At 33.0% G+C, this 24,224-nt stretch overlaps 1 protein-coding gene and 1 pseudogene across 1 annotated transcript in view; both read right to left on the bottom strand.

The window, feature by feature from the left end:
• LOC138305711 (von Willebrand factor A domain-containing protein 7-like) lies at positions 1-7,290 on the bottom strand (annotated as a pseudogene).
• A 5,297-nt stretch (positions 7,291-12,587) lies between these two features.
• Positions 12,588-24,224, bottom strand: part of LOC138306175 (von Willebrand factor A domain-containing protein 7-like) — a 48,666-nt gene continuing 37,029 nt past the window's right edge. The window contains 1 exon segment of the mRNA XM_069246566.1: positions 12,588-13,238. Within this exon segment, the coding sequence (XP_069102667.1) occupies positions 13,181-13,238 (58 nt within the window). The 3' untranslated portion in view covers positions 12,588-13,180.

Genomic DNA, 24,224 nt, shown 5'->3' with positions numbered 1-24,224 from the left:
TTAGTTTTCAAGCCAACTCAGCTCCTTATACACTCGGACTTTAAACGACCCTAGATATTGATTGAAAGTTAAATTAATCTGATGACAGATCTTTATAACCACTACGTTCAATAGAGTATCTGACAACATCCCATAAGGGGTCATGTTCAGATAACCTTTATACATGTACCATCTACACCTTGCTGTATCAGTTGAAAACGCTATTTCTTCCCATTATACATATTCGTTTAGCTTTGGTGTGCTCTTTGGGGGAGATGACTACGTACACTTAAATAATTCTGACAGTTTTTCAAACTATTTCCTCCTCAATCAAGATTCAGACAGCAGCAATTCGATTGGCCATTTCCAAAGGTCACCTGGACATGACCCCTAATGGGCTGTTGTCAGATCCTCTCTAACGTAGTGATGATAAGGAACTGTATTTTAATCAGATTGAAGTTAAATAAGATTTACATACATAAGATATAAAGCCTATCTCCGTTCATTTTTATATACTAATTGAATACCGATAAAATATACTTTAAACAAGACATGATATACATGCGTGGGTCACTGAATGTTGATAATACATATTTACTTGGCACGATATCACTGTTTCTTGCTACAATGACCTTTTTCGTCAAAGCTATTTTCACATCCGATATATCATCGCCCATGGAACCAGTGACGTCGACAGCAAAACCAAGTGAAGGTGTTGACTTCAATTCCAATCCAATAAGTTAGGAAATCATGTGAATGGAGACGCTTGAAAGTATCCCATTCGTTTGAATGATAATGTAATAGTATTACTTATGACGTTTGTATACATGTAATTTAGTAAATTAAAATATTTGTACAAATGCGATATTGTGACACCAGGTGTATATTTAGTAATTAAACAATACATACCAAAACAGAAAAATAAAAAAAGGCTTAGCCGGAAAAAAACATATCTTTAGTGCGAATATACATGGACTATAAACGAATTATAGTGTTAAGTGGACAGGAAGTAGTGTGATTATGGTTAAATGTACTAGAGAGACTCATAGATTACATCACATTAAAGTATTGTATTCTAAGATGCAAATTCAGACATTTGTATTTTCGTGGTTCTTAAATATTCGTAGCTAGATTTAAGCATTACAATTTACATCAAACAACCTATGATATAGGAAAGAGTATGTTACCTACTCTGGTGTATGAAGAATTCCACAGTAGCCAGAACTGCGGCTTCGGAGGCCTTTTGGTGGAGATGATAATGTGGAGATACATCCGGGTCTGTAGTAGCTTTATTGATACCTCCTGTCGCCGGAGTATCATTCCCAGAATCCCACAGTCCACCATGGCTGCACTTCCCGTCAGTTTCGCCTGAACCAACTGGAATGTGTAATAAAGAAGTAATGGTAATTTAATCAATTTAATGGCCATCATCGATACTCCAGGAGTTACTATCACTGACGATATATCCAGTTTTATTTTGAAATAATCCAGGGAGGGAAACACTTGTTGTTGATAGTTAGTGGCATGCAAATAGCTTAATATTGCATACTGAGTTCGTCTATGATTGGTCAATTTATCCAATGTTGCCAATTGTAATGAGGATACTAGTATACATTATTAGAAATCAGAGCCAAACGAACAGATTATAGCTTAACTTTCCAAAAAGGCTATTAAATTTCATGTTTTCAAGTCCAACAAATGTTTTGCGATTTACAAGTAAAAATATCTACTGTTTAACAGTTAGATTTATACAATTAGTTTTTTTCACTATAGCCTATTCGTGTCTGCACTGAAATCTGCAAATTTTGAAAAACCATCGAATTATTCAAAAACGTACGTAACTATGGACAATAGTTTAAAGCACTAAATGAATTGGTGAACCGAAGAAAAAACCTCTGCAAATATGCCCAATATAGTAAACTGGAAAATGTTGATACCGAGAACTGAACTTTCTGTACAGAATTGTACCTATGGTTGGATTTTTATTTCCAATTTGTCTTAATAATACAGAAGTAACTAGATATTCAAATATATTTTAACAAAAAAAACATGTCTTCCCTGGGAACCGATTACATCACCAAACGCTGTTATGTATTTCAAAAACAACCATTACCGTTTGGCAAATGATAAGAGTAATGACACAAAGAACCTGATAACTCCTCAATAACAATAGAAGTGTAATACGTAGATATACAATGGCTGTAGATACCTGAGTGTATAGACCAATACCCACAATGGTGAGACGATCGTGGACTAGCAGGTTGTCGCTAGAGGATCATAGACGCAATCTGTAATTAATGCCAAACCAATAATGACGCGTGACTAAGTCGAATTTACAATGGTTATAAGATCATTAAATATTGAATAGAAAGTAAATAACACATGTATATCTTTCAAATAATCTTTTTATCCAATTCCCAGTGTTCTATCCAGATCGAGCCAAAATTAGCCTGAAAGAAAACACAAAACTGTGGCATTTTTATGTCATTAATAAATATTTTCTTAAAGGATGAAGCATGCTAACGCTTTAGTTCCCGTGAAACCTATTGCACATCTTAAATGTCATAATGTGCAACAGTCAGTTGCATGCCAGGGTCTAAAAGTACTCAATGTGCAAGCTTTTGTAAATTTAAAAAGTGGGAGTGCATGTTCGCATAATGATATGGTCATTTGATAAAAGAAATATGGTCCGAACCTGATACACCTTTTTCCTGACACAAACAAATGTTCTTTGTCAAAAACAAAATTACCATCAACAGTTGTAACGATGAATAATCATGTTGCTTACGACATTTTTTTGCAACTTAATTCGGTGCAACTGCGCCAAAAAATAATAATCTCATGTCTTCAAAATATAACTAGTATTGACTGGGCTATAACTTAAATAACTTACGCTGAACTTGTGTAATCGCAGGAACTACACGTCCTGTCTTCTAACGAAGCTATCCGCATTAAATCCCCTGTTCCAAGTGATCCTGAGCACAAATGAAAGATGTCCCCACGTTACAAAATAAATCCAATGGCAGCAATTAATAACATTAATATTTAAATGACTAAGGCTATGATTTATTTTACTTTTAAAGTAGAAATATATGAATAAAAAGTAGTACCTTTGTCTTAATTAACAATTAAATAAAATTAAACCTTCATACATGAAATTCAGTTTCTTTTTAAAAGAGATTCAGGCAGGAATTAATTGCACTTTTTGAATATTACAGATTTGTTTTTCATTGATAAATAATCGTATTTAAAACAATGCCACAAAATTACATTTTACTTAATTGATTAATATCCTCACAAAGTCTAAGTATGTTTCTGCAACATTCATCTCGACCCAGTTTGTGTTTACTGTAAAATGACTGAATGATCAGCAGACATTTTGCCACGTTTTGTCTCAAGAGCGCGACATTGGTATCAGTCAATGTAGATTTCATTAGGAGACTTCCTATAATTAGCCGAGTTTCTTGGACGATGTTGTGTGCTATAAAAATATAACGGTAAAGTATATGTAAATGCAGGCATCGGGTAATTAACAGTGTAATTGTAATTAATTGTAATTCATTGTCATGTTTCAAGTAATTGAATGTAATATGTAATTGAGGCTGATTTCAATTCCAATTCATGGAAATTTGATTAATTACATTACAAAAATGTAATGTCTTTCTGGACACTGCCTAGCGTTTGGCCTTCAGTAGAGCGCTTGCGCCTATGCGAAGGACTCTGGCCGAGACACACCATGGTTTGCCCGTTGTCAGTATAATGTGACCAGGTTGGGATGTTTTTTTATTATGTCGTCAGCAGCATCCTACAATAGCATGGTACTATAAAAAAACAAGTATTCCACTATTTCAAGTAGACATAACACCCAACATACCGCAGCCTCCCAAACCATAAGACATCCACACACAGGCAACCCACTGCATACACAAGAAGTCATCCTTATGTGACCCTGACTGTTAATAGAAATCATCCTAATATCTAGATGTGATTGAATCGCAATGGATGAGTTAAATCTCATATTTTGGTCTATATCGTTATAAATGGTAATTTGTTTTGAACAGAATTAACTCTGAGGAAAACCATATCCGAAACCATACCCATAATAACCTTAGCATTTTACAGTTGATGTGATTCTAATCTATTTATTTCTAGTGAATGTAATTATCAATTGATATCACTTATGCTGCTATGATTGTCTATATATAAGCAGACAGTACACTGTGAACTCCATATATACATTTTATATAGCAATAATATCATTTAGGCACAATAGTGTGCAGACCCTCAGTACTTCAAAAGGAAAACTCTATGATATACCTAATTTGATACTATTAAGGACATGATGTAAACCAACTTTCTATAGCGATCCAAATAAAATCGCGAAAATTAGTAGCCGCAAAAGAAAGTTGGTTTATAGTGGGTTGTAAAGAATGTTTTTAATCAATGATCGATACACTACAAAATCTATCTGGGATTTATGGCAAACATGCATTGATATGTTTATATCAACCTAACATGTAATTCATGAGGATCCTAAAGGTCAAGTATCAACAAACATATAATCATCTTTTTCATATAAACAGTACTAGCAGCCCAGTGTTATACAAATTGGGTTTGTTCTTTTGGAATAACCTTATTGTTTAAACTACTATTACTAGTAATGTGCAATTTAATTAAATACACGGGCAAAATAATGGTAATTTAATTGAATGAATGGAAAATACATGTCATGGTAATGCTATTTTAAAGCATAATATTATGTAATTTAATAATGACATTACTATGTAATTGAACCCGGCCCATCTCTGTGTGAATTAATATCATGGTGACATTTGTGTAGTGTAATCATATAGGGATTGGATTGCACTTTTATGGTAACCATGCTTGTATGGAGCAATTCCTCTAGGAATATATTCTATGGGGCGCGTTAGCGCCCCATATTGAATATATTCTTAGAGGAATTGCTCCATACAAGCATGGTTAACATAAAAGCGCAATCCAATCCCTATATTTACACTCACACGACTTTTTATTTATACTTTACGCAATAAAATTGTCATTTGAAAGTGACGTAATTATTCAATAAAAGTCGGTCAAAAGTGGGAGGAGCTTACTCAATTGAACAGCGAATTATGACGCTTCACGTAAGATAGAATTATTCATCCGCGACGACAAAAAAGTTCAATATTTTAGTGTTAAATAAACATGACAAACAAAGTAAATTTATGAGATAATTTTATTTAATCAGATCAGATTTTTAAATATATATTCAATTTTGCTAAAAGTTAATATATAGCGTAATAACATAAAGTATTTGTACTCGGCCACATGTGTGAAGTCGGTGACCGTTGTGCAGCGAGGCGAAGCTGACGCACGCTTACACACTGGAGTTTGCAGAAGTTGACAAAAACCGGTTTTCAAGTAGCTCAATGTGTTTGAGATTGTCGTCTGACTTGACGATATTACATCCTTGGGAGCCATGTGATTATATAATCTACGCTTAGATCCATCGCCATCGATAGATTGAATAACTTCACTTGTGTTCGATGGATACAATGTGGCTGTGTTGACGCGTAACTGTCAACACGTGGATTACTAGCGGTGCATGTTTTATAATACACACGATTAAATTCTCAAAGAACAGAGACAAGAGGATATGTTTATAACTGACCTCTGTCAGAGGGTCCCACGCCCGTCCACCCCAAAGACTTGATCGTAGGACGAACACAGACACAGGGGTAATGTTTACATTTGACATCCATCATTTTTAACAAAAGTGAAAGCACTGCACGTCGCCCCGGTCGGGATATTTTTCCCGTTTCTTTATACAATTGTTAATTTAAAAAATGTTTGTATCATGTATAAAAATAAAAACATATATGTATTGTTCATATTTTTCCAAATTTCTATGAAAAACAACAATATACACGTAATGTTGCGTCAAAATGTAAACAAAGCCATGTGTTTCTTTAAAAAAAGTAGCCCCTTTACGTTGCATAGAACATTTTCATACGCAAGTTCAAAGTTCAATGTTACCATGCAGTTATGGTAAACAAAATCGGCTAGTATTTGCGTATAGTGAACAAGCCTAGCAAGTGTAAATATATGCATATAGTAATACCAGAACAAAGAGAAGTGATTGTCAAACAACATTACCATTCTTATCTTAAACATGATATTGCTATTAATGGGTATTTGTAAAGACTATACCGTTAACAATTACAATTTTATATTTTGTGTAGCTAAATGTGTCATAAGAAATGGTTTACAAATAATAAATCACTAGATATCATTGGATTATGTAATTGATATGTTTAATTTCAAAAATATACAGAATAATAATACGGAGTTACTTACCTTCCCTGATACGCTCGGAGTTGACAGTGTAGTCCGGATTCCTTTTAAAATTCTTGCAGGCATCAGAGACCGCGATGGCAATCTGACGAGCTTGCGTTTTGTACTTCTCGTAACTGTTTGTATCTGGAATTTGAATAACAATCAATTGAAATATATTACATTGAATAGTTTCAGGTACTGTAAAGCAACTTAATTTGGCTGCTACTAAGTTTCTGAACAGGTTCAAAAAGATTAATTTTCACGGAATGCTTATTAATTAATATTTCTTTTCATTAAGTATTTGGTAATTATTCAATCGCGAATGTCGCAAAAGAAAATCGCACGTGACAGAAAATTGGTTGTTGATACTTGAGATATTACAGATAGGAATACCAGGGTCCACCGTTCGTACATGCCACAACACAACAAGTTAAAACGTGTTAAATTCTTTACATTTTGAAATAATAAAAGAAATGATTCAAAGAAATATATCACCTGCTCCAAAATGGCTACTGATGACGTAATCATATTCGGTTGTCCTGGTAGTAATCACATGGTCAGTGGATGTTAGAAAAGTAGCCGCGACGATGTCCAGGGCTTCCTCTGTTATCTTCATATGGGTATACATAGCACTGTCATCATCGAGGCCAGTGCTAGGTATAAAGGCATTCGTCAGCCCCGCCATTGTTACAACACCAATACAAAATAGTAACATCTTCACTAGCAACGATTTGAAACAAATACTTAATACGAATATGTTACTACATCAGATTTCCTCTGCGTACTCCATCACAGCATGTCTCTGTTTTATCAAATAATAAGTATTCCAATCAATCCGAGGTCTAGATTTTCATTCCAAAATAATTAAATTCTATCACATCGATTAACTTACAAATCAAAATTCGGTAAGGTATCTGTATGTATTCGTTATGATATTGTGTTTCTTACTAGTGTATTGTATATTAACCCCGCGGTCTAAATGAACTATTTATAAACATCGTCCCTTTCTGAATATTTACAGTCAGTGGTGAATTGATAGTATAAACCCTGTTGATTTCAACCAAAGGCTACTCAACTTTATTTCTCGATAGATTGAGTATGTCACGCGCAATTTGGAGCCGCGCGGATGAATTTATGATGGTCCAAATCAGAAACTTTTGGTGTTTTCAGTAACCGAACGTACGTTCGATGAACATGTACATGTATCAAATTAGGTTTTAACACATATACATGTACGTGTGTAAATACAAATGTAGAAAAGTTACATTGTTTATGTTACTACGTACCTCTTTGACCAATGCTTCCGTGCGTATGATAAATAAACAATGTTGTACAATGTACAGTTTTGCACATTCCGATGACGTCGCAATGTTTACATGTTGTGTGTCGGTGAGTCTGTGTTGTTCTCTACCACATGTAGCCTAGATCTTCATTCTATTCGTATTTTTAACATCTTTGGTTGTACACGAATGGATAAGATATGTCAGAACAACATCAGTATTTGAGGTGGATAAGTTTAACCAAAACGACCTAGCACGACAAAGCATTTTTGTTCACCTCGGCGGACAGACAAGTCCTGTACGTTATCTAGAATCTACTGTGAATCGGCGAGAGTAGGTACGTTTGGGTGTTTCGAAATATCAATGAAACGGAATCCTACAATTGTAGCTTTACAATACTTGTAATAGATACCTCTAATATTTATTGAAGTGTTTGAAACAACAATATGAATATAGTTAACATTTTGAGAGCGGTACAGTAAACGTTTACAGTAGTGGGCCTACTGTGTTTGTACATGTTCCTCGAAACGACGTCCGATACATTTGAAAATCTCCAAAATCCGGAAATAATGACATGAAACTATGTAAACATCCGTGTATTCAAGAAATTTCAAACGTGAACTGATTAAGTAGAACTCAAGTGATCACAAAATTGAAGAAACTCTCTGTTTGTCACACCTCCTTGACACGGCGGTTTGAATCGGACACCGCGTCACAACTACGTTAAATATCCTGCCACGTTATGAATTGTGTAAGCGTTTGAAATCATACGAAGCAAAAGATTAAAACCAAACTGCTTTGCACCATGGTGTTTTTAACAACAGATAAATAAAATGATTTATAGTTCCATACCGGGAAAACCCCAGATATATGCTTCATCAGACGGAACTCATTTTATTGGTATGTTCATTGATAAATTGGCGGGAATTTCCGCCACTTCAAGTGGCTGTTCCAAATGCCTGTCGGAACCAAACGATATAATTCAATTTTAGTCTTATAAATGCCATAAACACTATTAAGGGTAAATTTTGAGCTATGAAAATAATAGTTCAGACTGTAAATATAAGGATTAAAGTCTCTTTCTGGTGGTTCTATCGAAGGATAAAGTTGAGTAGGGTATCGATATTTGTTTCATGGACCGCTTCGCGGTCCATTCCAAATATCGATACCCTACTCAACTTTATCCTTCGGGTAGGGTATCGATATTTGTTTCATGGACCGCTTCGCGGTCCATTCCAAATATCGATACCCTACTCAACTTTATCCTTCGATAGAACCACCAGAAAGAGACTTTAATCCTTAAATACACATGCTGCATAAAACACAATGAAACAGATACGTATGTGTACGCCTTTAGTTTACTACCTTGGTTATAGGTTATACACGTAGTTTCAGACGTGAGCAAACCGATAAATACACACCTTACTTATATCTGTTTTATTTGTTTCAGTTTATTAGTTTATGATCCGGGCACGTGTTGTGGGGAGATTTCACATTTACATGTTATTATTTACAATTAATTTCACAAGCTGTCCATGCAAATGAATCGTTAATTCACAATTTGAATTTGGCCATATTCAGGATGATGTTTACTGTTGAGTGCTACCTACGCCCTACTCTTTTGCGGCCTCGTCATTTATAGTATAACTTCGCTCTAGTTTAAAATGTATTTCAGGAGGCCGATCATTGTTCTTTGATATCTATGTTTATTCATGAATCAATATTTAAATAAGTTCAAACTCACCACTTTACTTTGAGGCACATAGTGGAATTTGCTTCTAAGGTCCGTTGTAGATTTGTAAAATCTTGTAAGTATTTTTAAACTTTTCTTTGAAATTTTGAACATTTACTGAAATGTACTGTGATTAGAAACTTTCAATGATGATGAGAGGGGGACAAATCATACGAGTTATCTCTCTTTAATCCTCACACTATATGTATATTGGAAAATATGGAAAACTGTTGGAAAAAATATTGTTTTAATATGAGTTTGAAGTACAGTCAGGGAAAGGAAGACTAAAGTCGATAAAAGTGGTGTTAATAAATTCAGTATAATTTAATAATGACAGAGAAAAATAAAATATCCGGTCAAAATCGCTCTGCATGCGAAGAAGTTCATATATGTATTATAGGAATCCTTACATGTCCTCCCGGCTGGCTATGTCTGCGCTGATATTTCCTTGCAGCCTCGATTTCAAAGAATTATTTTTAGAAATGTGCTAAAGTTACACGGGGCTTTTCCATAATTTCAACAGTCAAAACTGGACAAAGGAAGCAGAACCACATCATCGTTTTGAAATGTAAGGACTTTTGGAAGGCCAAGGAACGCATTTAGACTTGTTTACTTTGCCTGACTATTCAGTTAAATATATTTTTTTCATATTTCGCAAATATATTTATATATTAATATACACTATCAATAAATAACTTGTTATATGTGAATAACGTTAGGCAATCCACTCACTGCCTATTTAGGAATAATATTCCGTTATATTGTGGATTTCCATATATAATGACATTACTAATGATCATTGCATTTTACAACTACAGATTAAAGGGGGAACAACTAAGCGTTACACATTAAGCCATTGAATTATCACTACATATTGACATGTTGATTTTCTTCTTCTTCTACCCCTATTGTTTATCCGACACAATTCCAATAACTATTGCAGGTATTCTAATGGTATTTTGCATAATCATTTATCATGGTCTGTCCATTTTTCCGAACGTTTACAGATTATATGAATATTTGCATTGCCTTATTAATTATTATCTTTTAAACGGCCACTACCTTTCCGGAACGGCTTTTAATTTTTAAAATGGGAATGTAAAACGAGCTCGATAATTTTGTAGAGTCGCAAAAGTTATTAACTTACCGTTAATACTACATGTATCATCACCTTCTGAACAATTTGATTTGAATACATTTTCATAACGCGGGTCGCCTTATGTTTCCCGCCGCTATGCTAAATACCGCGCAGTAGTTGACTATCACTGCGCCAGGCGGCAAAACAGTGAAATGACTCTGCACTGTTATCATATATTACGCAGGAAATCTAGCATATGTTTGGTGTTTTAACCTCAGCTTAGATCATCGGTATATATTTTCTGGTATTAATAATGCTTTAAAGAAAACATTTATGTTTTGCTCCGGAAAGGTAATAGGCCTTTAAGGATTAGCAAACATAATATTATGTCATTAATACATAATGTGCACTATAATGTATACTATCCTAAACTCAGTGCTGGCTTTATATTCACCTATCTTTCTCCCAATTCGCATTCAATTGATGTAGTTAGGTATAGAAAATTTGATCTGAAGTACATGTAATATACTAAAAAAAAGGTCCTCAGAACATGACCCCTTATATAATATTGTCAGATCCTCTATAGAATAGAGCAATTATAGGAATCTATATCACATTGTAATCAGTTTGTTGTAAGCGTTGCCGAACACAATTGTAGCATTAATTCTGATTGTTAGAAGTCTCAGGTTATGATTCCGAAACAATTAAATTCTTTCGAACCGATTTAACTTTAATTTTTTTTGTTCCGTATTTGTTTGCAGTCGTTATAATAGTGTCTTCCCTATCAGTGTATCGTATTTTAACCAAGCAGACTAAATAAAGTGTTTATAAACATCGTCCCTTTCTGAATACACGTGATACCTAAAGCACAATGAAAGAAATAAGTTCATGGTACGCCTCTAGTTTACTTCCTGGAGTCCGTTAGTTCTATAATGATAGAAGTTATAGTTATAGACGTGAAGAAGCCGATAAATACACATTTCATTTTTTTTTTATTTCAGATTATTCATAACCATCATGTAGATATGCTATGAGATTTAAAGAGATCACATAATACTTATTGTATCGTAGGTCGTATCTGTAAAAATATTAAATCCTTAATCCAGAGATCTTTCGATGTGAGTATCAAATTATTCAACTTATATAATAATTTAAATAAATAATTTATCCCTCAATGATACATTCTCAATTTACTGATGGCGTTAATGAAAAACATTGTACAAAGAAGTAAACATCCGTCCTCTTGCGTTATAACTGCATACTGATGTATACATAAATGATTCTATACAGAGTAGCACGGGACAAATATATCAAAACCCTACGATACGCCGTTGTGTGGTGATTTTAAAAAAATAAACAAGCTATTTCAAAGACAATGTAAGATTTAAGTACCTTCATGTCGTCTTAAGTTCGTTCATAGATGCTTATTTACATCTAAAACGAAGAATATTGCTATGTGAAATATGGTCTCATATGGGAGTATAAATGCCACCTAGACTGCATCAAATTTAATGAAGTACGCTAGTCCTTTTTTGTAAACTATTACTAGAAAATATTTATTTTAAATCGGATGAGCGTTATTTCAATTGTAAACAGACGAAAGTGAAACGTCGATGAAACTTGAAATGGTAACTTTAACCAATGTTGGAAAATAAAACAGTATCATGTTTACAGTGCCTATAAGGTATATTACACATTCAGAATGAAAGTGTATATTTTTTATCTTTTAAATGACATGTCGTAAACAGACACCAATAAATAATATCGAAAGCAAGTTTAAATAGTAAATACTGGTAGACGCTTGGTACAGACTATGTTCTGCAACACTTAACAGCTGTTTTGTTTTCAGCTACATTTAGTACAAATATTCCCAATAGTTTTTCAACTACGAGACCCTTTGCGGCAGACCAAGAAGTTTCGTCATACGTACAATCTGAACATAAAGTTTTCTTTTTTGGCAAATATCCCCTAATTAAAAACTTTATTGTTCCAAATACCTACTCATCGTGTTAACAACATCGACTCAAACTGCCTGAGTATGAGACAAATACTTGACATTGAAGGCTAATCAAACAATATGAACATGTCAATGTGATTTATGCGAAAAGTCTTTATTTTCTTTATAAACCAACATTTTATTACATATTGTTCATAACAATAAAACATATTGCAGAATAAAAAGAGAGAAAAGCATGTTCAGTTATCAGTCAACTGTTTAGTCTTTCTATTTCAGCATTGGAATAAGATACCAACGGATCTTTATAATACCGGGCAAAATATGTACAATCTAATCCATTATATAGAATGGCTTTATCAATATTGAATCGCCAATATGTCATTTGTTGCGTTTTAGTGATATTGTCTACGGCAATATATCGTGATTTTATTTCAAGGTTGTTTTTTTTATTATATTTATTATCTAAAGTTAAATTTCACAAAGATATCGACATTCATTATCAGTTTCAACGTCAACCGACAACTACAAACACTTGTTTTGGCGTAAATAAAAATTGAATGAATTAGTAAAAACGAAAATATTCACGGGACTAGTGAAAGGGTTATTGGAAAAGTCCCAATTAAACCACACGTAAACTACGACAGTATGGCCCGGGAGTATAGGGATAAAACAGGTCAATAAGCATAAAGAAGTTCAATAAGGCGTGAAACGTAAAACTCTTTTTATCGATCTTTGATTGAGTTTTATGTTCAATATGTACAAATGCAGTTTATTCCAAGTTGCCATCAAACGACTTGTTCTCACTTCCTTGGTTGATATCATCTGATGGCACGACTCAGCGTTGTAGCCTGCGGTGCTGGAGCAGTGAACATCACACTGTTTTAAGAGACATGGATCAATCGTGATAATAAACTGTTTTTAACATGTAATATCAGTTGAAACAAACAGGAGCATACTCAAAACAAGGAACAACGTATTATGGTTTGAATTCAGTTATGAAATAACCTTCCTTTCAAAGACAAAAAGAGGAAGATGTTAGACTTATTGTTTTATGTTATGGAATGAAATCAAAATAAGAAAATGTAATAGTTACAATTGGAAAAAATTAGTAATAAACTCATTGTTGACCGGTGAATATAATTATAATGAGATTCACCACGGTGAACCAAGTAATGAGAAACTCAGAAAGGAAAAATGATATAAAAATCTGCACGAGTTGTCGTTAATTGAATTATACCGTTAAGGCAATAACAAAATTACTAATTCTTATCTTCTAAAAGTCATTAGGGAGTTCAGTAGTTTTGGGACAAATGTTGTCCTTGCTGAAGTATCGGCATGTGGTTCCTCTTCAAAGTTGATGACAACATCGTTTGTCGCGGTATCCTTTTTCCTCGTGACATACTTTAACAATCCCGTTACCGCCAAAACGAGGACACCGACACCCACCAGTACTCCGACGATCAGTCCAATGTTGGTTCCGGTATCCTCGGTTAGATAGCTGTCATCTTCATCCTGATAGATATTGATTATATTTATCAAAGATATATCGTTGTCATCATTCTTATCACATGGTCATCATCACATAGTTATCATCATCATCATCATCATCATCAACACCAACATCATCAACAACAACATCATTATCATCATTATTATCATCATCATCATCATCACATCCATCATTATTATTATCAACAACATCATCATTAAACATCATCATCATCATCATCATCATCATAATTATTATTATTATCATCATCATCATCATCAACCATCATCATCAGTTAATATCAATCATCATCATCATCAACATCAACAACATCAACATCATCATTCATCATTATTGTTATTAATATCATCACATCATCATCAACATCATCATTAGTTATTATCATCAACATCATCATGTATCATCATCATCATCATCACATCATCATATTAATATTATTATATCATCATCATCATCATCATCATCATCATTATTAATTATCATCAAAACATCATCCATCATTATTAATATCATTATCATCATCATCATCATGCCATCCATCCATATTTATTATCAACAATCTCATCATCATCCATCATCCACATCATCATTATCATCATTTAATATATTATCATCATCAACATCATTATTATCATCAGCATCATCATCATCATCATCATTCACATCATCCATCATCATTATCATCATATATTATTATTATCATCATCATCATCATCATCATCATCATCATCATTATTAACAATCATCATCATCATCATCATCATCATCATCAATCATCATCATCATTAAATTATCATCATCATCATCATCATCATCATCATCATCATCATCATCAACATCATCATTATTATCATCATCATCATCATCATCATCATCATCAACATCATTATTGTTATTATCATCATCATCATCATTATTATTATTATCATCATCATCATCATCCATCATCATCATCATCATCATCATCATTATTATTATTATTATCATCATCATCATCATCAATCCATTATTATCATCATCATCATCATCATCAACAATAGAACGAGTATACGCACCCCGCCTACTATACCTTTCGGCCGGGTACGAATCGGTCCCTATGTTGTCAGTTGTTGAGCACTGCCTCCGAAAAATCACTCGGGGCACAGTTTTCTGTACCTTTTTGTAGGTTTCCAATTATAGTTTATGCGTATACATAATTTACATATTGTATTTGTCCAAAACAAACACAACTACCATTCTTAATATCTGCCGTACAGCTCACAAGACCTCAAATTCACAATTTGTGGATTTGCCGTATAAATTCTGCAGAAAGATCTTAATATGTATTTATGTAGGTCAGCTATATAAAACAAGTACTACAAAAATGCATACAAACTTTTTAATGGTTTGCATAATCATTAATTTTTGCTCCATTTTGCAGTAATAGGCTTCAATTGTAGCTCTAAAGACGACACCATTTTCTGTTTAAAAAAGTCTTTTAAACTACACAAATATTGCAGCTACACATCAACAACAACAAAAATGAAAACATACAAACGCCAAGCCATCATCAATGTTCACGTCATCAAAAATGTTTTCTTCCATATCAGCATGTATATTATATATATTACTACTGAATTCTTTTCATTTCACAAATACAGTGTGGTATTTTTGTTAAATATTTAGAGTGGGGTGGACGTAATTTCGTAAACTTTTAGCATTGATTTTTAATGAATCTCAAATTCTTTCAATTCCGAATCAAATAGACTGGTACTTACAACACACGAGTTATGTAACCTGATTATACGCAGACGTATCACTGCGCATGGGAGCTGTTAATCAATTTTAGGTTAAACCTGTGGTTGAATGGGGTTTTGGGGGAGTAATTTCCGAACAACCTTGAAAAAAACTTTCTTTTTTCAAACATTTCAACAGATCAAAAACATCATAAACAAAGGATTAAAGTTAACAGTTCCAATCTTGAAACTGACATCTAAACCCAACTTATTTTCGGAAATGAATAAGTGACATCTCGCCGCCATTTTGGTTATCAAAACTGACAGCTCCCCATAGTAAAACAATGTACACAAGGCCAAGAAATGTCATAGGGTGTTCGCAAAAATTATCCGCTATACTTGAAGGATTTATCTGTTTAGAAACAGAAAAAAAGGATACTAGCACTACATGTTTTTATTGAAACAGTTATAAACTGAATATAATTTATATATCGAGATACATTATTTTCTATAAATTTCGGTTAGTGAGTATGTAGACGTAATATTTCGGTGTTTTCGTTTTTATAAAACAAAACATATCCTGAAAATTCCAGCTAAATATGACAAAATCTACAGTGGTGATAGGGCCTCCTTTAGTCATATCATGAACAAAAGAAAGTACTTCTTTAAAGACATTTGAGAGGAAATTCGCTAACAATTCGACAGTGTGCGGCATCATTTACGTTCAGTGCAGAAATTCTCATAATAAGCCAACAACAATATATCTATTCTTGTGATTAAAAAGCGTTTTGTAAAACACTCTAAACTGTTACTTCATGCAACACATATATGCGAAAAATGTATACCATGTCCTGGAAGATGTCGTCATTAACCAATGATTGTAAACAATGTCCCATAGGCCCGGATTACCTAGCTGTATCACCTGACAAAACCACATCGGGAATGGCAGGAGAGAGCATTTCACTGTTAAAATAGCTTATGCAGCATGTCCGCCTGTTACATAGGAAAATAGTTGAGTTGTGAGGATATCCATTTTTCGAAAGAGTTTAAAACATATTGTTTTAATTAAGATAACATCAAAATAAAATTAGTATTAACCCTTTTTAACTTTTAAGCTGGGTTTTGTATTTTTTTCCTGAAATGTGAATGCTAGAAGTTTTGGTTACAATTTAAAACCAAATTATTTTAAGAAAATAAAAACAGTTAATGGCAAATATTAATGAAATTAAATTCAATTCCAAGTTCAATCCGAATCACAAAATCCAAAAATAATTAAAACTCAACTTATTTTTAAACCAAGTTCAATCAAACTTTTTAAATCCGGAATACAGATCATTAATTCTGAACTGTTGTAGTCTCGTGGTGCTCATTTGCTTGTGAATGATTAATGAGTCGGTTATATACTCTTATCCCTGTATATATAATATTATCAATACGTACCAAGTTAGCAATTTAGATTTTCCAACTGATAATAAGGAATCCGATATTTAAAAAAGTTTTAAACACATGATAAATTTCACCGTTGAGGTTTTTACTTTAGTAAATACAAATATAACCACTGCCTCCCAAAATGCATTGCATGTGAGATCGTATTAATTCTAGATTAACTTAAAAGAAATAAAGACCACAAAGAAAACATTTTCATCGATTAAGTTCAAGTCACATACGTAATGTTGTGTCGTGTTTCTCGTCGAACAGTAACGTTGGGTTAACTGTAGACGTCAATATCTGCCTCTTACAACACCATATACACAATACAAATAAATTGCAGTAGCAGACCATTTGAATGATGAAACTGATTATTACTATTTGTTGTTGGCTTACACTGCCATACAGCTGACGTCTTAACTGACGAACTTAATTGAACCTGGAAACCTGTGCATTGATAATCGATATGTGCATATTAACACATTTGACATGGGTTACGTAGAGGCTCTATTATCAAACATTATATTAAATTATATTAACATCGGGCCCTTGCCAGCATGAGTTCTTGAAGGTTACGAATTACATAGTTGTTTGTGGTAGGCAATTAGAGTCAAAGACCGCTAATTTGTCTTAGGAACAAAATTAAATTTCACATTTTTTCAAAGGCGATCTTCTTCCTATAACAAGACAAAATAAAGAACAAATAAAGTTACATCTATCTTCAAAGGTGGTCACGAATAAACATTGACAGATAAACTATATTAAATACAACAGCAAGTCCATTTCATGATTTTACAGTGTAATAAGTCTTTGTTGGGGAAATATGTATAAGCTTACGTATAACAGTAGATAATTAAAAAAAACAAGGATCTTAAAGGTGCAAAAATTCGGGGTCGTTTCCTTATAGTAATAATATTTTTATTCAACATGGACTGTCCTGATGCCATCAAATCTCTTGTATGACCCGCTCTTAAATCACCTAAACAATTTCAGTCAAAGAATAATACTGTTATAATTATGATTGATGATTATCTATATCATAAAATTAACCCAGAATATTCATAATGTGTTATTCAACTAACGGAGTATAAGTTCAGGTAGAATAGTCCGTCTATAACAATTTCATAATACATTTAATAATGATGAGTGTTCTTACCATGGCAGTGTGAGTGTTTGTTGTTGACTGTAGAACGTCTGACGATCCTAATGTGGTTACACTATACAGTGTATGTTAACAAGAAATAGGATACATGATTCATCAGTATGGGTTTTCCTTCATTTTGAATAATTTTAGGATGTGAAAGTAATGGAAATGATAATAATGAAAAACAAAATTCATTTAGTTCTTTTGTTATCGTCAAATATACTGTATTACTATATATAAAATAATCAAATATTCTTTCTATGAAGATTACTCGTTAGAACATATCACGCAAAAAAAAATCCGAAAACAAATATATTACCAATGTAATCAATTTTGCATATTTACAGTGTTATCTCCCTTGTAAAATATGTCTCGGATTGTGACTTCATTACTTTATGAGGAAACACTCACACTAAAAGGTATGACGTAAAGCCCGCAAACACATGAACGCCACTATCAATATCAAACCCGCAATATGGAAAATATTGGATAGCAGGTTAGACAATGGAAAGATACAAGTAAATGCAATCGTTGACCATTTTGAGTGTTTTAGCTAAATATCCATGGATATAAATACGAACATTTGTTCCAGCTCGGTTGTACTTAACAGCTGGAAGTTTTCGCTAACGCTGGTCCCTGGCAGTCATATTATGGTCCCTTGACGTCGGGGGACAGGACTCGTCCTTTATCATCTACAATCATAACGGTGTAAGTTTCCTTTGAACTGCCTAGATTAACTCAGTGTGTAGGTAACGTCTTGGGGTGTTTCCATGGCAACACTTTCTGTAAAATCAAGCACATTTATTTTTATAATAAATTGTATTCAATACTACTTTGACTTCCTTCGTTAAAATATAGATGCTTGGAATAAGTGCCTATACAGACATTGGCAAAAAATGTCATAATTAACAATATACTTCATGATGGAAGTTATTTAAAACAAATATTTAAATAGCATGTATACACGGTGTTGTTACAGTACAAAAGTCATTTTTCATTATTTTTTAGACATTCATCATTAGAATAAATTGATAATAACAAATTCACGAGAGTGAATGCTTTATGTCATGATAACATTTCGTTTAAGGACATTGTTACTAACCAAATATTGGCTGTTAGTACAAACAGATCCACAGCTCACAGGTGTGATTGATGTACCGAATATTCTCTTGAACTGGAACCCTTTCTGGTCAACACCACCGCTCAATTGGACGTAAAAGTTCTAAATAGAATGGTATTTGAGTAAATTTGTATCATCGGGATATTCGGGAGTTTGAAACATCAGCATAAAGTAATGTTGTGGTGCTTAATGTTATATGGTGTATTTAGATTTACTTTACATAAGCCATGCTTCTTCGGAGTTTTATTCCTTTAGTTTGAACTATCATAATTACAATAATCTCGATATCTCTACCCATGTAATAGATCTATGTAATTAGATTTTTTATTTGTTTATTTGTCATGTTTTTTGCCCCTGAAAATATATAGTTTGATCTTTTGTCGAAAACGGTGAACATAATATTTAATACTGTTCTTTTTTTCCTATTTTAGACTTTAATGTTTTCACCATAGACAGAGCACCGCAAAATTGTTTGCGGAATGTTGATTTTGCGTAAAAGTTCCATACGCGTAACTGTCAACTTTTTCAGTATTCAGCTGGCAATATTTCATTGGCAGTCACTACTTACTGTAGCAGGATGACAATTGGTGTGTATCCGATAGTTTTAGACACTTCAAACGTCAAGATTAGAGAGGTTGAGTATGTGACAGTACCGTCCTCGTCCAGAAGGTTGACAGTAAAACGATGAAGAGGAGGAAGCCAGGTTATAGGCTATGACAGCAAGTGTGTAGTTCTTTCCTGGGTAGATTATAAATAAAAATGATGAAAGAAACTGCTCAGATTTTTGGATTTTCATCAGTGATGCAACAGAAAAAGTTTCAAATTATGAAAGGAGCCAGAACAATATGTATTTTCAAGAAGAGATCAAAGCATACCTACTTATTGTAAGGTTTTTGTTCCAGCGTTGTTTTTAGAAATATATATTGGAAATATGTCATTATATGGCATCATACCCACCTACTATTTGGGTTCCTTTCGGACACGTAGTTGTTATATGTGTCGGTATTTAATAGTAAAGACGACATTGATCTGAGTGATAGGTGCTCAGGACAATTTAAAAGCCTACTGGGTCGATAGCGAGATTACTTACCTTTTGGGGTGGGAAGTACATACGGAAGAAATTAAATTATCCATATATATTATGAGTTCTCTAAATTGTGATATGGTACTTATAAAAGCAACAACAATTAAAATACATATCTGCCTTTTATATTTACCTAATGTAACATTACATAAATGACCCAGAGAAATCAAGTACTATTACAAATGCATTCTGTGAGACATTTAGCAACAAATATAATGTTAGGAGAAGGGGAAATCATTCAGAACGATCAGGAGATTGCTAAATGAAATTAATTACTAATTGATAACAAAAGGATGGACTAAAGTATTTGACAGATGATTAAACAATATATGAGTCAAAATAACACGTTGTCACAAATTGAGAGGGATAAAATTTTAGTAAAGGTCTTGAGCAAAAAACTGCATATTTACTGTTCATACGAAAGCGATGCAAAATTTTATTTAATTTTGATGATTGTTTTATGTATACACTACTTTTTATTTAAACTTGTGCTATACATTAGATACTATATCCAGTTTGAAGTGGAAATTCTGTTTATAGTTTTAAGACATATTTATGACAACAAAATGACAGTTTGACTGTTATATAACTGAATAATTAAATAAAAAATTATGCATTAGTATAATTTTTCACTCCTTCGATTGTCTGCATGCATTGGTTTTCGATATTCTATATTGTAATAAATTGTTTCATTTACTAAATGGTTTATCACACGAGTGTTCAGACAAGGCAACCGCCGAAGCTATAATTCAGTTTCACTAAAATCAATTCTATGAGGGACGTTCTAAAAAAATAATCAAGAAAGGTAACTCTGATAAAAATAAAACGCAAACATCAAATAAATCAGGATCAGGTACAAAACTATTAGATGTAACATAGATTTTACACGAGTATTTTCACTCCCCATTTATTTTTTTGGTATCTGTTAAGTTTCCTTGGTTTCAGTTTCTCGATTTTGAGCAAAGTTCAGCTGTCATGGCGTCTCGGGTATTGGGATATCCAATGCTGGACGTCGCAGTGCGTCTTGGATATTTGTGTTGATTTTTGCCATCAATTAATTCAGAAGCAATTTCAATTTGTGCGATGAAGTTGTCTACTTCTCGTTGCTCAAATCTATCATGCATTGCATCCACCAAATATAAATATCAATTTCTATAATGTCGGTGTGACAGTAGCGATAAATTGATAATTTCGCTGTTGTTTTGAATTTTCCTTAAAAATCGATTGATCAAAGACGCTGGCTCACGTTTTATTTACATTCTTTTGTTTTGGTGAGGCATTTTCAATACTTCCTTTATTGTTTTTTTTTCTTGTTGCATAAAAAAAAAAAGAAAAAAATTGTTTTAAATTTTTATTCATTTAAACATTTTTTTATCGTTCATTATTGAACAGACGATGTTTCAGATTTTCGATGTTTCAGATTTTTTTTTATATAGTTACCTCCTCTTGATTGATTGTCTTTTTATTCCTACGCCAGCGGCTATTCCCGTAACAACAGAATCATCATGTTATACTATCATTAATGATAACACTAGAAAGCATGGTTATTGAGTCCAAGTCAGTGCAAACTGTAAATATTAACAAGTACTTAAACCCTGGCCGTTAATACGACATTATTCTACTAAACCAAGCTACACCAATTAATTTCATCCTTGACTGATTTTGCGTGTACTCTAAACGTTGGTGTTTTGTCATCTGACCCGTAAGGTCAGGGTTAACCTATTTTCATTGTGCTTTGTCTGTGGGCGTCACATTAACATTACATCTCGCATGCATAAATAGTACACCCTCAAATTGGAAACTTCCAAAATATGAACATATGATTTGAAACAATGTATTGTCATTGTTAATGAAGTATGGCTATATTGTGTTTTACAATTGGTAAATGCAAATCATGATCCAATTATTACCACATTTTCTATTGATAATTGTACGTTAAAAAAGTAGTCTGCGTCATATACTTATGGTCCATACCTAAATATTATGAAGAAATGAGGTCTTTCCAAGGACCATATGATCAGGATCCAATGAACCACTGCACCACCCAGAGTATTATATGAACCTCCTTTTATAAAAAACATTTAGAATGACCACCTGAATTGCCTTACTGGAGAGGTTCTTGTAGAATTATAGTTTAGAATGACCAAGTAGAAAACAAACATCACTTTGGTTAGCACTCAATAGAATTTCAAGGGATCAAAAACTCTGTCACGGACAAGTCGGTCCTGTTAAGTTGCCCGAGGGGAGTATATTTTGTACTAACAGGAGTGTAGCGTTCCGACGTCCTAAGAGATCTGCTGTTAAACCAGGGTCTGCCTCCAAAAACGAGTTAAATAACTAAAACATAAATTATCGCTGGGACCGCTGATCCGTCGTAGCTGCTGGTGAGTGACTAAATAACGGTATGTTGTATAATGCATACCGCTCAAAGTAAAGAAAACACATAACAACAATTACTTAATACGAAAGAAGAAGGACAAGTATCAATATAGGTTCATAAAAATTTGGAAGTGAGTAGCAAAGTTTTTGTAGATAGACCAGACGCAGCCATGCAAAATGCCATTATATATAATTATATACAAATATATTAATGACATTAATTGGAATGTGAAACAAATAGCTATAGAGAAAAGTAATAAGATTGAGTAAACATGTCCGCCAATTACAATGTAAATACATTCCAGAACTCTACTGCTGGCACATATTTATAAATAAGGGGGAGGGAAAACATTATTGTTATTGACATGCATATGTTAAAACAATTTCGGTAAGACAAGACTATCTACTAATAGAAGGGAAGGAATGAAATCATTTCGATTATGATATTAACACTTATATTATTATAGGGTGTTCAACAGACTAATTGTATGTACATGTAAATGTGAAAAAATACGTGGGTATTACACTTAAGAAAGTGAAAAGATATATTTTTATCCGGCCCAGCATAAACTATTAAGGGTTTAAATAGTGTGATTATCAAATTCATTAGGTGTTAGATGTTACCTTGTTCCAACACTTCATAACATATAGAAACTCGATAGAAATTGAATAAAATACGACCAGATAATAAAAGAATAATTGATACTGTAAAAATTAGACTTTTTGTATAACCAAATTACGTTATGGAAACACTGGTTTTTACGAAATCACTACAGCATCTCATTATTGATATTACCAGCTACAAAATCGGTAATTGTCCTTGCGCAGATAAAATAGCTACAGACAACATAAATACCTTCAACATGTTCAACAATAACGTCAGGTGATAAAAGCATTATTAAATAATCCGTATGATATATATAATATACACATAGTAAAAGTCCCAAATCGAGTTTAAAAGAAATTGCTATTAAAAATGTTTCCTAATCCTCAATGGGAGCTGATTGAGAATAATGTGAATTTGGCTATGATATGCAGCATAAATAAAATATAAGTATGTTCGTGAAATTTGTAAAACTTGTCAAAGGTTCATCCAATTATGAGTATGTATGTTTAGCTATTGTTACAGATTTTCACATGTTTCGTACAAAAATGCAAATATAAAGAATATACATACCTAATTAAAACCCCAAACGAGTATTGTTTATAAAGATCATTTGTGCCTGTACGTCCTCGAGTTATGACAAGGAAAATCAAAATACGAACGCAATACCTTTATTATTAAAAACTTATGAAACTTACATTTTGTAAACTTATATTAAAAGCATAATCAAGTATAGAGACAGATCCATGATGCAACAGACAAATTAAGCGCTGTTGCAATGTGGTATTTTCTCGCAGGAAAAGAAGAAATAGCATATGCTAGCAATAAGTCTGAGACGTTATTCTAAAAATTAGGGATTCCAAGGATACCATGTCTAT

Source organism: Argopecten irradians, chromosome 13 (genome assembly GCF_041381155.1).
Source record: "Argopecten irradians isolate NY chromosome 13, Ai_NY, whole genome shotgun sequence".
Taxonomy (NCBI): Eukaryota; Metazoa; Mollusca; class Bivalvia; order Pectinida; family Pectinidae; genus Argopecten; species Argopecten irradians.
This window is presented reverse-complemented; position numbering and strand designations above follow the sequence as displayed.